The following is an 18,648-nucleotide window of genomic DNA, read 5'->3' on the forward strand; positions in this document are numbered from 1 at the left end:
GTCAAGGGAATTGGTTTCGCTGACAAAGGTATAATGCTTTATAGTCTATCTTCTTATTTTATATCTAATTATTCTAAATTATTTATCTATTATATCATTCACCCTTTCTTTATGGAGTGAATTAATGGATAATGATATGGCAATAATAATTAGGTGCCTATTCAGATTGAAATACCCAATGCATATGGTGCAGGCAGGGCCGGCGTCAGCACCTGGCTAACTAGGGCAAGTGTCGGGGCTCACAGCGCTTCTAGGGGCCCAGTCCCGTCTGTTACTACTCTTTTTTCTGTCAGTAAAAAAAAAAAGAAAAAGTGTAGTAACAGAGGGCACTGGGCCCCTAGAGGCCGCATGTGACAGTTAGGGGGCACCAGTACACACTGGAGTCCCCGGGCACATGTCTCCCTGCATAAATCTTCCCTACAGCCTGAGTAGCTGCTGCAGCTATAAAAGATGAAGGACCTTTGATGATGTCAAAGGTCATATGATCAGACACCTGATGGAGGGCAGAACAATAGTCTCTAAAAAATAATAGTGTTCTGTATGTGCTGGTCCTTCTAGTTGTTTTGTGTATACAGGTCCTGCTGTGATATATATATATATATATCATATATGAACATGCTGAGACCTCTAGTTCTCCTGGGGGAGACTGGGAGTAAATGGAGCAGACTGGGGGTGACTGGAGCAGACAGAGGGTGACTGGTGGTGACTGGAGCAGACTGACGGTGACAGGAGGTGACTGGAGCAGACTGAGGGTGACTGGAGCAGACTGACGGTGACTAGAGCAGACTGACGGTGACAGGAGGTGACTGGAGCAGACTGAGGGTGACTGGAGCAGACTGAGGGTGACTGGAGCAGACTGAGGGTGACTGGGGCAGACTGAGGGTGACTGGGGCAGATTAAGGGTGACTGGAGCAGACTAGGGGAAACTTAGGCAGACTGGGAAAGACTGGGGATAGCTGGGGCAGACTGGGAAAGACTGGGGGTAGTTGGTTCCATCTGATCCCAGCAAATGGAGGAACAATGTGGAATTACACTGAACGATTAGTGACCAAATGTGGAAATACACTAACCGATTAACAATGAATTTGGTGTCAGCACCAAATGTACGATGAGCGATTTCTCATTGGTTCTTTGATCGTTGCTGCATTTACACCTAACAATTATGGTTTAAATTTTAACTATATAACAACAACTCACTTGATAATTGTTCCATGTAATACGGTCCTTTTGGAATGTTGGAATCAACTTGATGTAGAATATTATTCAGTGTTGGGAAAGATGATGCACTGAAGAATTCTGGTGCTATTAAAGCCCAAGAAGGAAAAAACTAACTAATAATAACTGGCATTTTTCATGTTGATTCCATAATTTATTCCTCAATATTGGCTGAGATTTACTAAGATTGTCAGGCTTTTACAATCCTTACACTATAGGGTTTTAGCTTCTCATCCCACTAGATTTATTATGCTTTTAATAGTTCAGCGGCCTTGCCAAAAAACTAATTTCTTTGCGGTCATCAACATTAGTCAGTCATGATGACCACATAGCTGCAAACTAAAGTGATTGGTTCAGATATCACTTGGGCAGTCTGGCAGCACAGGGCAGAAAGAGGATGATGAGGATTTAGACACAAGGGAACTGCTCGTGAGATTGAAGCGGTCCAGCAGTACAGGACAGCAGTAGCGGATCATAATAGGTCCGTTTCGGGCAGTAGCCCGGGGCCCATGGCCACCCAAACAGACTTATACTTTCAGTGATGTATTGTCTCCTAGCTATAGTGCTGCCATGATTTGCAAAACATTGCTGCTTTTTTGCACAAATCAGGGCAAAACTGTAGCCAGGAGACAATTGAATAACATAAAAGAACATACTGAAGGACCTTATCATGTGACTATAATATCGCCACAGGTCCTGTACAGTCTGCACTATGAAGGAGCAATACTAAAGATATAGTTACAGTGGGGTAGACGGGCCCAGCCTTGGTGAACAGCCCGGGGCCTATGGTAAAGTTAATCCGCCCCTGCAGGACAGAGAGAGGATGATTAGCCCTGAGGCCGGCGACAGAGAGGAGAGTAAGTGGCAGGAGATCACAGCTGTGTTGTTCAGTGGTCGTATAACGAGTCGAGCCTACTTGTACCAAACTTATTCTCTGGATAAGAGGTAAAAGTTGGTAACATTTACTTATGTGAGTCCAGGCATGACCACTAGAGGGTACTGGTTAACTTTTTTTTCCAGTTGTTCACAACAAATAGTAATCGTATAGGTAGATTTTTAGACTGTGCAAATAAATATCAATAAAGTAATCTGTGTATTTTTGAAGCCTTTGTGTATTTTAGAAAATAAATATGTGAAAACTATTTTTATTGTATCTTATATGGTAATTCTTATTGTTATTTATATCGCAGCAACATATTGTTCATTACTCTCAAATCAAGGCAGGCAGTATATATATCAAATAATGAATAGTAAAAACAACTGAACATAACCCAACAATTTAATTGGAATGGAACATGCACAAAAGAGCTTTTATCCTGAAAGGGATGAATAATAACAGTGAGTAAGATATCATACACTATATGCAGAGCAGGGATGAAAATGATCAAAATGAATGACAGGTTTTATATATTATTAACTCCTGGATTTCTGGAGATTAATGTTCACTATTTTTCTAAAAGGGTTCTGTAATATAAAACACTGTAAGATCCCATGGACTGGAATCACACTTATGATAAGTTTTTCAAAATTCACCCAATCATATTTTTAGAGTCATGGCTACTGTAAAAGTTTTGAGACTGACACTAATTTTGGTTTTCACAAAGTGTGCTGCCTTGTTTGTTAGTCATGATCCGGTGGAAACTTTAGTACACATAAGCATTTTATAAGATTTTAAATGTTTATTGACAAATATATCAAGTTTATGCCAAGAATCAGTATTACAGTGCTGTATCCTCTTTTTCAAGACTTCTGGAATAGGCCCTGACATGCTGAATATCAGCTGGTGGGCCAAATCCTGACTTATGGCCATTCCTGTTCTTGCCTCAGCATTGCTTGGGGTGTATCAACATTTTTGCATTTTTTTGTCCACTTTGAGAATTGACCACATGTTCTGGGGAGGTTCCTGGCCATAGACCCAAAATTTTCACCCTGCGTTCATTCAGCCACTTAAATAATTTTTGCCTTGTGACAAGGTGCCTTATGCTGGAAAAGCATTGTTCCTCATCAAACTGCTCATGGTTCACTGGAAGATGTTGCTTTTGAAGGATGTTTAGGTTCCATTGTTTATTCATGACAGTGTTCTGTAAGTGAGTCCAATTCCTTGGATGAAAAACAACATCACACATGAATGGTCTCAGGATGCTTTACTGTTGACATTACAAAGGACTCATGGTAACACTCATTCTTTCAGATGTCCCAAACAATCTAAGAGAAAATAACTACTGCAAATGTCAGCAACCCAATCTCTGTACTTCCTGCATAATGTCAGTCTGTCCTTGGTGTTTTTCTTGAAGAGAAGTGGCTTTGTAGCCCTTCTTGACACCAGGCCAGCCTCTGAAAGCCTTCGCCTCACTATGCCCGCAGACACACGGACATCTGGCTGCTGCTATTCCTGAGCAAGCTGTGCTGTGGGGCTAACCTGATCCTATTGCTGAATCCTTTAGAAGAGATGGTCCTGGCACTTGCTGGACATTATCAGGCACATTAAGTCCTCTCTCCATGAAGTTTTTGATGACCTGATAACTGGTTAATTTACTGGCAGTCGTACAAGCAGCAATCTTATAAAAAAATCAAACTGGGACAGCACTGGAAAAGGTGGGAAAAAAATCAAGAATGTTTAGATGGAGTGCACGTCTCACCGCACAGGACCCTTCCGTTCGGCTTTAATCCAATAGTAAACGTAGGAGACAGCACTTGAAAAAACATGATTTTTTTTTCTAAATCATGTTTTTTCACAAGAAGTGCTGTCTCCTACGTTTACTATTGTACAAGCAGCAATGTCCATGTCTGTAAAGCCCTTTTGATGCAAAACAATATTGACTGCACATGTGTCCTTGAAGGTATCTGGTTAAGGGTATGTTCACACTGAGTAAATGTGGCAGAATTCCGCGTGGAACTCTCTGCCACGGAATCTTGCCCGCCTCAATGTAAAACAACATCTCTATGTTAGGGCTTGCGCGCCTCTGCTCTCCGCTCAAAGAATTGACATATCAATAGACCAATGTGGGAATGTCTAGATTTCCTTCTTATCGGTTTTTGATTGAATCACTGTAGGTACATGGGGGCTGCAAAGGGGAGTTTAAAAAGAAAAATAACACAACAAGACAATGTAATGACACACCCTGCAGATGTATGAATAAATTAGTTTTTTTTTCCTTGATCACCGGAGTACTCCTTTAAGTGTAAAGAATCCATAATCCTTTGAATACACTTCCACATTTGGCCCAAAGCCAATCTAATGCAAACTGGTAAGGTACATAATGTTAGTTATGTTACAGAATTATGACACCCTTTTTTGTTAGGAGGGGGCTTGTAATAGTCTTGATCCCTGTGCTCCTTTTCTACTCACTTTTCTACTTTTTATGTAAGTGACATCAGTTTTCCTTTTGCTGGGCTATACCCAGTGGCGCCGCAATGATGAGGCGACCTGAGTCGTCTGCCTCAGGCGGCGCCACCAGCTGTCATCATGGGGGCGGCATTCAGTGGCAGATTATAATATGGGTGGTTCGGGCGGCTGCCCACATTATAATCCGCCACTGATTGTACCATGTACCGGAGTCCCCCCGCGTCCGGACAGCATCTGTAATTAGATGCTGGGAGCAGGGGAGACTGTATTCATAAGCGCCGCGCTGTAATGAAGCAGCCGCGCTGTAATGAATCAGCCGCGCGGTGCTGATACTACAGCGCGGCGCTTATGAATACAGTCTCCCCTGCTCCCAGCATCTAATTACAGTTGCTGTCCGGGCACGGGGGTCTCCGGTACCTGCATTCCCCGTCCGTGATCCGTCAGGATCACGGAACATGGGAATGCAGCCCCCCGGGTGATGCGCGGCTGCTGGGGGTGTCCCATCCTGTCCCCGGCAGCGGGCGCATCAGAGAGCTCCCCGTGCGCCGGAAGCCACAGCCACAGGCGCACGGGGAGCTCTCTGATGCGCGCGCTGCCGGGGACAGGACGGGACACCGCCAGCAGCCGCGCATCAGCCGGGGACCAGACCAGAGAGGCTCGACGGGGGAACAGAGGGTAGGTGAGTTATGTGCTGTTTTTTGTTTTTGTTTTATCTGCTGTGCAAGGGGGGGGGGGGGACCATCTATAAGGGAGGGGGGAGAAGGGAGGGGGGCGACCATCTATAGGGGAGAGGGAAGAGGGGGACCATCTATAAGGGAGGGGGGAGAGGGAAGAGGGGGACCATCTAGAAGGGGGGGAAGAGGGGGACCATCTATAAGGGGGGAGAAGGGGACCATTTATAAGGGGGGGGAGAGGGGGACCATCTATAAGGGGGGGGGAAAGAGGGGGACCATCTATAAGGGGGGGACCATCTATAAGGGGGGAGAGGGGGACCATCTATAAGGGAGAGGGGACCATCTATAAGGGGGGGAAGAGGGGGACCATCTATAAGGGGGGGAGAGGGAAGAGGGGGACCATCTATAGGGGGGGAAAGAGGGGGACCATCTATAGGGGGGGAAAGAGGGGGACCATCTATAAGGGGGGGGAGAGGGGGACCATCTATAAGGGAGGGGGGAAAGAGGGGGACCATCTATAAGGGGGGGGCCATCTATAAGGGAGGGGGAGAGGGGGACCATCTATAAGGGAGAGGGGACCATCTATAAGGGGGGGAAGAGGGGGACCATCTATAAGGGGGGGGAGAGGGAAGAGGGGGACCATCTATAGGGGGGGAAAGAGGGGGACCATCTATAAGGGGGGGAGAGGGGGACCATCTATAAGGGAGGGGGGAAAGAGGGGGACCATCTATAAAGGAGGGGAAAGAGGGGGACCATCTATAAGGGAGGGGAAAGAGGGGGACCATCAATAAGGGAGGGGAAAGAGGGGGACCATCTATAAGGGAGGGGGGAGAGGGGGACCATCTATAAGGGAGGGGGAGAGGGGGACCATCTATAAGGGAGGGGGGAGAGGGGGACCTTCTATAAGGGAGGGGAAAGAGGGGGACCATCTATAAGGGAGGGGAAAGAGGGGGACCATCTATAAGGGAGGGGGGAGAGGGGGACCATCTATAAGGGAGGGGGGAGAGGGGGCCATCTATAAGGGAGGGGGGGAGAGGGGGACCATCTATAAGGGAGGGGGGAGAGGGGGACCATCTATAAGGGAGGGGGAGCGGGGGACCATCTATAAGGGAGGGGGGAGAGGGGGACCATCTATAAGGGGGGAGAGGGTGACCATCTATAAGGGAGAGGGGACCATCTATAAGGGGGGGAAGAGGGGGACCATCTCCTAAAAGATCAGCACCCTCCTCTCCTGAGATCCTCTGTGCTGCTGGGACTTCTCCTATAGGATTAGCACCCTCCTCTCCTGACATCCTCTGTGCTGCTGGGACCTCTCCTATAGGATTAGCACCCTCCTCTCCTGACCTCCTCTGTGCTGCTGTGACCTCGCCTATAAGATCAGCCCCCTCCTCTCCTGACATCCTTTGTGCAGCAAGGGACCAAACATTATGTTTATTGGGGACAGCAGTGGGGGGGGGGCAGTAGTGGATTATAATGTGGGCGGATTGACGGGGGGGGGGGCGTCATCCTATAGTTCGCCTCGGGCAGCAGAGAGGCTAGAATCACCCCTGGCTATACCTAATGTCATTGTTACTCATACTAAGCAACTACCAACACCTAGGATACTACCGACAATAAGAGAGCCTGAGAGCCACCCTTTGGGCAGGATTGCTTTGTGTTGTTTTAAAGGGGTACTCCAACATGAGCTTAAAAAATATACATGCTGCAGAAGCATATAGCGTTGCTTACCTGTCTGCTCCAATTCTGAAACCACCAAAAATCTATTTGTTATAAGGGCCTTGTGGTTTTACTTCCTGGTTGAGTAGATCCTACAAATCCCAGAATGCACTACTTCCCCTAGCTGTTCATCACAGGCCTCCCACCCTGCCTACTCCCCTCCCACATCTGACACTGACACTTCCCTGCCAGTTCCCTGCCCAGAACCTCTAATTCCACTGCAGACTATTGCTCACTAAAGTTGCACCTGTTGCATTTAGTCCCTGTTTTCTTTGGGAGATGGAGATGCAGGCTGGAAGGACTGGTCAGGGATGGTGAACCCACCCCAGGGGAAGGAAGGGGGTGTTTCTAGAGTTCAGAGACAAGATCCAGCCAAGCTTCTTTTGATAGTGAAATGTGAGATGGGGAGCTGAAGATAATACACTACACATTTTGTAGTTCTTCTATTTTCTATTTGCTGTCAGTGGTGAAGCACGCTTAGTAATAACACAGTGTTAGTACGTTTTTTTTTAATGAAAGTCTCTGATATTGGAATACCCCTTTAAGCTAGATGCTATAATGTGAAATAATTGTGTATTTTTTGCTTCCTTATTCAGTCCTGTAAAAAGAAATCATTAGAATGTATTTTAGTATACAGAACACAATAGTCAAAATAGAAAATAAAAAAAAACGTCATGCGAGAAGACAGAGGCTTTATGAATTTAAGGCTTTCAGTAGAGCTTTGTGAAATCTCTCTGTGGAGAAATGTGAAGACAAAATGAAAATTGTAGAGAGATTGCCGACACTGAAGTTTTATCTTCAAGTATGCACTTGAAGAAATGGCACTAATGCTTCAGCTACTGAAGGCTCAGCACAATTAACACTTAAAAGATTTTGTCAAGATGTCTGCACTGTTTGGTTTGCTTTATTAGTATTCTTCTTTTCTGCAGTACACAGTGTTTTGCATCTTTAGTTACAATAGTTTTTTAAGCTTTAATAATATTGAAACACTTTACACAAGACCAGTCCATGCTATAAATATTGTTTTGGAAACTGTAGCTGTTACTTGTTTATATTGTTACATAAATACAATATATACATACAGAGTGAGTGTATATATATATATATATATATATATATATATATATATATATATATCTACACATTTCCCCACCATGTGTAAGGGAACCCGGGACCTGAATGGCATACAGAGACAGACAGTGTGAGCCGTAGTGCTAGGTCCCCCTGATCTACTTGCTAGCCCGACCGTAGGCGGCTGACGACAAATAGGCAACAGTCCCTACGATGGGTAAGTAAAACTCAGAACAGTCAAGCAGGTCAAACCAGAGATAGAAGAAAAGTACAAAAGCAGCTGGCAAAAAAAGGAGATGAGAAGGACAGGCAAATAGGTAAAAATACCAAGCAATCCAATACAAAATGCCAGCTCTAGCTACAAGAGACTGTCACAAGCAATGTCCAAGAGCACAAGTGAACTATTTGAGATGCCAGAGTCTCGGTCCAGAGCGTGATTGGACCTTCCCACTGACATTCAGACCACATAGAACAAAGGCTGTCAGGGGAGGGAGATATAATGTGGAGAAGGCAACTTTCTATCACAGAGTACCGCAATGAAGTCTGAACAGGTGCGGGCATAACTCATTGCTTGTTTTTCTAGCTCTGTATCAAATCTGTACCTTGAATTTATTGCATCTATTAGGTATAGTGGGTTCATCATATTTGATAAGTTTTGTATGCTATATAATTTTCAGCTTATTAACATTTGAGTCTAGTTATTTTTATTGTACAATGGGAATCAATTTACGACACACCATTGTGTATGTCAAGCATGTCAGAGCTATTTATTTGATATATAAATGAGGAGAATTTCTAAGTCTGACTAGAGCCTAATTTGGGTATCATTCTAATAGCTGCCATCTACATAATAAGCTGTAAACATTTGATAGGTGAGAGTCCTATCTCTTGGACCCCAACATTTATGGATTGATATACATTTACAACACAAGTGGTGTGATTAAAAATGATCAATAAATACAGTAGTAAACTTAGTTATGTTCTCTTGGACTCCCAGTATTAATAGCGCTCCTATGGATGGTTTCTGACTTAAGGCATAGTAGATATCAGGAACGTAACTCACCATGCTCCAGCACTGTGGACGTGCCCTCTGGAGTCTGATGCTCCTACGATGGCCAGCTCTAGGGGCACAGTGACACTCAGCAGTGCATTGGGAATGGCATTCTTTTTAAACTGTCTGGATTTGTAATATGGTGACTGTGATTGGTCTCATTTACCTTGCTAGCGTTTCCTCTGTGTACTCCACTTTCCTGCCATCTGATTTTGAATCTGGCATGCTATCTTAGTTTGACTTTTGCTTGTATGAGTACACGATTGGATTTTGTACTGCACTGATATGTAGGTTTTGAGCTTTGGCCAGTCTGGATATGCTTAATTGTGTTCTGTGTATTTGTCTGTTTCTGTCCTAACCTGTGTCTGCTTCCTCCCTTACACCTTCTGTAGTTAAATTGAGGGACCAAGTTGGGGGTCACCAATAGGGACAGAACATCCTAAGCACACTCCCCCAGAGTCCTCCTGTGGTATCTTCGGGTCCCCCACTGATGCTTTCAAGGTGGGCTTGACATGGCAGTAACAGCCTGCTCAGCCAATCGCTGACTGAAGCAGGACAGCAACGCTGTCAGTGATTGGCTGAGCGGGCTATCACTGCCGTGACGAGTCTGTCTCGGAAATAGTGGCGGGAGTGTTCAGGGGGACCCAAAAATGTCACAGGTAAGAATAGGATCTTTATTATTTTCTATGCATCCCCAGCACTATAGGGAAAAGTGTAAAAAGCTGGAGATAAGCTTTCTTTAAATATGAGGATTCATGAAATCTAATAAATGTGCAATAATACAAGACATCCAGAAGAGTGAGAACACCTTTCACATTGCTGTATTTTTTTTATTGAAATAGGTTAACTGCCTGTAGGTATGATATAGAAACACTTGATAAAAATGTCCTTATAATGTCTGCTTTCGTCAGATTTCCCTGAGCAAGGTGAAGATTCATCTGTGAAGCTTGATACCAAAGCTGTCATCTCAGAAGTTGTCCAGCTGATCTGGAGGTTGGAAGCAGACCGTCAGGAAGCAGAAGAAGCTTTGAAGCTAGAGAAAGAAAGGAGAGGACGTCTGATCACTCAGATTGATGTTCTCTCCCAATGGAAACTATTTAACTTTCCTGAAGCTGTTCAGAAAGGTACAGTGACATCTAATTTCCTGTAGATGGTTCTTTAAGCTTATTCTAACATTAACATTACTTTGTTGACTATAATATCTTTTACATCTTTTGTGCCATAAGCATGCATATATATAACATTTTATAAGAAAACAGAGGTGACCACAAAGTGTACCTGTCTTTTCAAAATATTTAAAGAAAAACCTGCATGGTTTTGTAACATTAACATTAAGAGATGACAGAGTGATTTTGTGCTCTCACAGCCATTATAGAGCTATTTCACCCAGGGGCGGATTAACTTTACCATAGGCTCCGGGCTGTTCACTAAGCCTGCCCCTCCCACCCCATTGTAACTATGGTAGCACTAGCGTGGTGTTCATAGTACAGGATAGCTAATGTCATGATGCCCTGATTTGTGCAAAAATGTGATAAAAAAAAGCTGTGTTTTTTTTGCAAATCATGGCAGAACTGAAGCCAGGAGACAATAAGCCACTGAAAGTATAAGTCTTTTTGGGTGGCCATGGGCCCCAGGAGCTCAGGGCCCCAGGCTACTGCCCGAAATGGACCTCTTATAATCTGCTACTGATTTCACCCCCTTAACACAGTCATTTCCTCCCTTAGTTGTTTGGCCAATCATAATGCAGCACAGTACCTATTACTTACTACAACGCAATGACATTGTGCTAGCGAAAGTGCATTGGATTAAACAGGCTGGTGCTGTGTTGGGGGAGGATTTACAGTACGTTACCATAGATGACTTTGCAAGGTGCTATACAGATAGAAAGCAAAAATAACAAAAAAATCTTTCCTTCTCTACTGTTTTAAGGACTGCGTCCTGTATTTGCAAATACCTGAATCTATACCCTTCGTGTAAAGTGGCCTTTAGTCTAATGCTGCGTTTACACAGAACGATTATCGTGCGAATTCGAACGATAATCGTACGTGTAAGCGCTTCGAACGCTCAAACGACGAACGAGAAATCGTTCATTTTGATCTTACAACATGTTCTAAAATCGTCGTTCGCAAAAAATTCGCAGATCGTTCCGTGTAAACAGTCGTTCGCCGATTTAACCAATGTGTGAGATAGGCTTAAGCGATCGCAAAACGAATTTCCGTACGATATATCGTGCCGTCTAAACGCTGGCCGTTATGGAAAAAAAATCGTTACTCCGACATCGTTAATCGTACGATCGGGCCAATTATAGTTTCGTCTAAACGCAGCACTACTCTCTCCCAACACCCATAATCTTGTATCTTATATATCTCCTTTAAATTGGAATTATGCCAAACAGGAGTGATCTCTAAACTACCCTTAATCCCTAGGATCTTTCGTAATTTTGCCCAAATTTTATTAAATAGTTTATGTGAGGGCCAAGCACCCAAACTAAACCGCCCACCATCCAGATTAACTAGTAGATTATTCCCCTTCCCACCACAGTAATTAACCAAATGTAATCCAATGTCAGTTTCGTGAAGACTTTTTACTTTCGCTAGTTGAGCCGCCAAGAAATAAAATTTGGGAGGGCAACCCCCCCACTATCTTTCGGAAGACAAAGGAAATGTTGCTTTAATCTTACCCTCTTCCTGTCCCATATAAATTGATTGAGTATCCTCTCCAGATCTTTAAAGTACTTATATTTTATCCGTACAGGGGACGCTGTAAAAAAATACAACATCTGAGGTAGGATAACAATTTTTACAAGTGCGATTCTATCTGCCATAGACAGGGGAAGAGTACTTCAAACCCCAACCTTTTTCCTTACCCTGTCTATGGCAGGGCCCAGATTGAGCCTGGCATAATCCGCGGGGTCTCCAGAGATACATATCCCCAAGTATTCCATGCTGTCTTTACTGCCCTTGACTTCCAGACTATCTCCTAGTGAAACCTGTCCCTCCTCCAACAATAACAGAGTGGACTTCTCTCTCACAAACAAAATAATATCATCCGCATAGAATAACAGTTTCTCCTTTTCCCCGTCTATCCCAAATCCATTAAACTCTTTAACACCTCTGGCAGTCCATGCTAATGGCTCTATGAAGAGCGCAAACAAAAACAGCGAGAGGGGGCATCCCTGCCTGGTTCCCCTTTTTAGCGGGAAAGCATCCGTTAATACCCCATTTATATTGATTCTAGCAGTGGGTTGGTTATACAAAAACTTTATCCATTTAATAAAATATTCTCCCAATCCAAATTTTTCAAGAGCAGGGAAGAGGAAGGTCCACTCGACCCTGTCAAAGGCCTTAGTTGCGTCCAGTGACAGGATCGAGCGAAGCCCCTCTCCCCCCTCTGTTTGGATATTGTAGAAGGTTTGATCAATATTATTAAAGGTTGTTCTCCCTGGAATGAAAACTGCAAAATTTCTGGATTATTTTTATTTTAACTCTTTTTTTATTAGAATGTTTCAACAAGACATACCAAATGTATAAAAGCATATGCTTAAATACAGGTGTACACCAACAAAGTGAACTACAAAAGATAAGTCACATAGAAATGAATGTAGGCACTTTCAGTCCATGGGTACAAATTCTTAGTTCGAGTAAAGAGAAAGGCCCACCACAGGGATCTTCGTCGAGGGGAATTTCTGGATTATTTTTAAATATAGATAGTAACATGGAAAGTTAAGAAAAACACCAAAAAATTCTTAAAAAATATGTCTAAGGGTACAAACCCACTTGACGTATTTGCTGCGTGAATCAGTCTTAAGAATAAGCAGGCAAAACGCAGGTTGGCTTTATACAATTGTTCTGCGTTAAAATACGCAATTGCGTATTTTTGAAGCGTGAAGCTACATGCGTTTTTCGCACAGGTTGTTAACAACTGATGCTTTGCTAACAACAAGCTTTACGCTTCAAAAATACGCAATTGCGTATTTTAACGCAGAACAATTGTATAAAGCCAACCTGCGTTTTGCCTGCTTATTTTTAAGACTGATTCACGCAGCAAATACGTCAAGTGGGTTTGTACCCTAACATAAAAGTTTATAGGTCATTTTCAGATGACGCATTTCTTTTAAAGGAAAAATTAAGCAAAATGTTTATCTTTTGCTCAGTTTTCCTGCATCCAATTATGAATCTACATCCGAAACATCAGATTAAGTAAGATTTTGTTGTGGATGGCAATGACCTTTAAACAAATAAAATATATCTAGCTTTTGTGGTTTAGTCCTCTAAGCTTTGTTATGGTCTTTTTCATGATTCCATTGGGATGCTCATTAGGAATCAGGTTACGTCTCCATGTATCTGCTCCATTGAGCTCATTTACTAAAGGACACTTATTAATGGTGATTTGCAAGTACCGTTTTGCTATGATGTATGTATACAAATATAGAGGAATAACGTAAGAAATATTGCTTGAGCAAATTAGAACATCTTGATAAATTGATTACATTGACTTAAATGCCTTTTTAACCAGTTTTATAATTTGCATATTGTCGGCGGTTGTTATTTAATTATTAGCTTGTGCCTGGATATTGTTGTTTGCTATCTTTAGCTTTGGTTTAGTGACGTGAAACAAACACGCTTTATTTTATTACAGGACAGTTAATGAGTATGAGTAATGCTTGATAATAAATAAAATATGATCATTGCAATGGTTTTAGTGAAATACTCGTTCTAGCATTATTATGGTCTTTTGTTTTAGGCTACGTTCACACAATGTAACTTTTCTATTAATCCCGACCGTTGTTGCCAATTTGCAACAACGACCTTCATTAATAGAAAAGTTATGTTGCACTGCAGTCAGAGGGAATCACGGCGTATACACATAGAGGGAGATTTGCACCAGTAAAATTTAGACTGGTGCAAACTGGCCACAGCAGCCAATCACAATTCTTCTTTCCTTTTACCAGAGCTGGAAGCTGAGCTGTAATTGGTTGCTGTGGTCAGTTCGCAACAGTCTAAATTTTACACCCTTTGATAAATCTCCCCCATAGTATACACTAGAGTCGGGATCCCTAGCGGCCGCAGGAAAAACTGTCAGTTTTGTGCGGCCGCTATTCATTGAATAGGGGCCACACAACACTGACAGCTCACACAATGGAAATTGCGGCTTTGGGGGGGGAGGGTCAAGGCAAAGGGAGGAGAGTAGGGTTGAAGGGGTGCTAAAGTCCAGATGCTTTCTGGTCTTGAGATGAGATGTGGCAGACCAAATCAGCCATTCAGCGGCAGAGGCAGGGTACCTACAGCCTACTATAAATTACATATTTTAAGTATCTCATGAATGACATTTATAAGGTTTGCTATTATGAGATCTAAGGTGTTTATATTGTTTTTATTCTTAAAGAAATAACAAGACGTAGTTTTCAGTGCAGTGTATACAGTAACAACTATTTTACTTGCCTGTGAACAGAGTATGAAAGCAGTGCACAGGATCTTTCTGAACTACAATGGCATATCGCATGTAAAAAGCAAGAACTGGAAAGAGCACTGGATCTGATGGCAAAGACTGAAACAGTGAAAGCAAGACTTGAAGAGAAAATCAACTTTATTGAGAAACATCGCCCTCTGCTGGATGATAAACTTTATCTGGAAGGCGATGCTATGAGCAGGATAAAACAAGCACAGGCTGAAGTAAGTTCTGAGAATTTGCAGTATTATAGTCAGAGCTGTCTTTTCTACCAGGCAGGGTAGGCGGCTGCCAAGATGCCCATGACTCAAAGGGGGCCCCTCTGCCCTGCCGAATGGGAAAGATGGCTCTGTGTCTGGCTGCTAATCAGAAGCTGAGGGCCGGCAGCAGCCAGACAATAGTCACACTCACAGATGTCAGAATTGTACATAGACTGCCACATGACTACATAAGTTGCTCACAGTGTCTGAATGAAATGTTGACAGCCCCCCCTCAGTCCAGTTGAGCGATGTTGGACCAGTTAGCCTGGGATAGCCTTCCAGTTTCCTTGCATGTTTCCTACATGTTAAACAGGTGTTTGGTGTAACTTAGATGTGTATGACATAACAGCCACACACTTGTCTTTTCTTGCTGGATTGTATTAGTTTTAACATTCCATCCTTGCTTTAACTTTACAATGTTATTTCCTGTTGAATCATCTTCTTACTTTTATTTAAGCCCCTATTGTTAATTTCTCATTAAGGCAACAATATTACTAAATGAGGCGGAGATAAAGCGGATGTCTGCCCAGATGAGTTTTGAGAAAGTTACTGCAGAAGCTAACCAAGAGAGAAACAACATGGCTGCCAAACTGGCTGATATAAAGAGGAATCTGCAGTACTGCAGGTAAGAGTGGTCATGCTCACACCTTAGAACCCTCCTGTACTTCTTCAGTCTATGTTCACACACAGTGAAATCTTACATAAATATGGCCGTATTTTTAATGTAATAATGTACTTCATTGAAATCTATAGAAAATTTACCGTCAGCCCTGTCTCTATACACATGGCAACTTCTATCTCTACACACACGGCAACCCCTGTCTCTACACACATGGCAGCTCCTGTCTCTACACACATGGCAACCCCTGTCTCTACACATATGATATCCCCTGTCTCTACACAAATGACATCCCCTGTCTCTACACACATAATATCCCCTGTCTCTACACACATGATATCCCCTGTCTCTACACATTTGACATTCCCTGTCTCTACACACATGATATCCCCTGTCTCTACACATTTGACATTCCCTGTCTTTACACACATGATATCCCCTGTCTCTACACATTTGACATTCCCTGTCTCTACACACATGATATCCCCTGTCTCTACACACATGGCAACCCCTGTCACTACACACATGATATCCCCTGTCTTTACACACATGATATCCCCTGTCTCTACACACATGATATCCCCTGTCTCTACACACATGGCAGCTCCTGTCTCTACACACATGATATCCCCTGTCTCTACACACATGACAGCTCCTGTCTCTACACACATGACAGCTCCTGTCTCTACACACATGATATCCCCTGTCTCTACACACATGGCAACCCCTGTCTCTACACACATGATATCCCCTGTCTCTACACACATGATATCCACTGTCTCTACACACATGATATCCCCTGTCTCTACACACATGACATCCCATGTCTCTACACACATGACATCCCCTGTCTCTACACACATGACATCCCCTGTCTCTACACACATGATATCCCCTGTCTCTACACACATGACATCCCCTGTCTCTACACACATGGCAGCTCCTGTCTCTACACACATGACAGCTCCTGTCTCTACACACATGACAGCTCCTGTCTCTACACACATGATATCCCCTGTCTCTACACACATGGCAACCCCTGTCTCTACACACATGATATCCCCTGTCTCTACACACATGACATCCCCTGTCTCTACACACATGGCAGCTCCTGTCTCTACACACATGACAGCTCCTGTCTCTACACACATGACAGCTCCTGTCTCTACACACATGATATCCCCTGTCTCTACACACATGGCAACCCCTGTCTCTACACACATGATATCCCCTGTCTCTACACACATGGCAACCCCTGTCTCTACACACATGATATCCCCTGTCTTTACACACATGATATCCCCTGTCTCTACACACATGACAGCTCCTGTCTCTACATACATGGCAACCCCTGTCTCTACACACATGATATCCCCTGTCTTTACACACATGATATCCCCTGTCTTTACACACATGATATCCCCTGTCTCTACACACATGATATCCCCTGTCTCTACACACATGATATCCCCTGTCTCTACACACATGACATCCCCTGTCTCTACACACATGGCAGCTCCTGTCTTTACACACATGATATCCCCTGTCTCTACACACATGATATCCCCTGTCTCTACACACATGATATCCCCTGTCTCTACACACATGACAGCTCCTGTCTTTACACACATGATATCCCCTGTCTTTACACACATGATATCCCCTGTCTCTACACACATGACAGCTCCTGTCTTTACACACATGATATCCCCTGTCTCTACACACATGATATCCCCTGTCTCTACACACATGACATCCCCTGTCTCTACACACATGACATCCCCTGTCTCTACACACATGGCAGCTCCTGTCTCTACACACATGACATCCCCGTCTCTACACACATGACAGCTCCTGTCTCTACACACATGACAGCTCCTGTCTCTACACACATGACATCCCCTGTCTCTACACACATGATATCCCCTGTCTCTACACACATGACATCCCCTGTCTCTACACACATGGCAGCTCCTGTCTCTACACACATGATATCCCCTGTCTCTACACACATGGCAGCTCCTGTCTCTACACACATGACGACCCCTTTCTGTACATATATGACAGCTCCTGTCTCTACACACATGACATCCCCCGTCTCTACACACATAATATCCCCTGTCTCTACACACATGACATCCCCCGTCTCTACACACATAATATCCCCTGTCTCTACACACATGTTATCCCCTGTCTCTACACACATGACATCCCCTGTCTCTACACACATGATATTCCCTGTCTCTACACACATGACATCCCCTGTCTCTACACACATGACAGCTCCTGTCTCTACACACATGACAGCTCCTGTCTCTACACACATGACATCCCCTGTCTCTACACACATGGCAGCTCCTGTCTCTACACACATGATATCCCCGTCTCTACACACATGACAGCTCCTGTCTTTACACACATGATATCCCCGTCTCTACACACATGACAGCTCCTGTCTCTACACACATGACAGCTCCTGTCTCTACACACATGACATCCCCTGTCTCTACACACATGATATCCCCTGTCTCTACACACATGACAGCTCCTGTCTCTACACACGACAGCTCCTGTCTCTACACACATGACATCCCCTGTCTCTACACACATGACATCCCCTGTCTCTACACACATGACATCCCCTGTCTCTACACACATGACATCCCCTGTCTCTACACACATGGCAGCTCCTGTCTCTACACACATGACGACCACTTTCTGTACACATATGACAGATCCTGTCTCTACACACATGACATCCCCCGTCTCTACACACATAATATCCCCTGTCTCTACACACATGACATCCCCTGTCTCTACACACATAATATCCCCTGTCTCTACACACATGACATCCCCTGTCTCTACACACATAATATCCCCTGTCTCTACACACATAATATCCCCCGTCTCTACACACATAATATCCCCTGTCTCTACACACATGACATCCCCCGTCTCTACTCACATGACATCCCCTGTCTCTACACATATGACATTCCCTGTCTCTACACACATGATATCCCCTGTCTCTACACACATGACAACCCCTGTCTCTACACACATGATATCCACTGTCTCTACACACATGACAACCCCTGTCTCTACACACATGACATCCCCTGTCTCTACACACATGATATCCCCTGTCTCTACACACATGACATCCCATGTCTCTACACACATGACATCCCCTGTCTCTACACACATGATATCCCCTGTCTCTACACACATGACATCCCATGTCT

General features: G+C 43.9%; 1 protein-coding gene across 8 annotated transcripts in view; it reads left to right on the forward strand.

The window, feature by feature from the left end:
- The window catches only part of CCDC178 (coiled-coil domain containing 178), a 272,005-nt gene that overhangs the window by 45,288 nt on the left and 208,069 nt on the right, over positions 1-18,648 (forward strand). For all 8 annotated transcript variants that reach the window (XM_069957651.1, XM_069957652.1, XM_069957653.1 and 5 more), the window contains 4 exons: positions 1-28; positions 9,985-10,197; positions 14,525-14,745; positions 15,264-15,406. The exon at positions 1-28 is cut by the window's left edge and continues 52 nt beyond it. In XM_069957651.1, the coding sequence (XP_069813752.1) occupies positions 1-28; positions 9,985-10,197; positions 14,525-14,745; positions 15,264-15,406 (605 nt within the window). The remainder of the gene's footprint in view (positions 29-9,984; positions 10,198-14,524; positions 14,746-15,263; positions 15,407-18,648) is intronic.

The sequence above is a fragment of the Dendropsophus ebraccatus genome, chromosome 2 (genome assembly GCF_027789765.1).
Source record: "Dendropsophus ebraccatus isolate aDenEbr1 chromosome 2, aDenEbr1.pat, whole genome shotgun sequence".
NCBI lineage: Eukaryota > Metazoa > Chordata > Amphibia > Anura > Hylidae > Dendropsophus > Dendropsophus ebraccatus.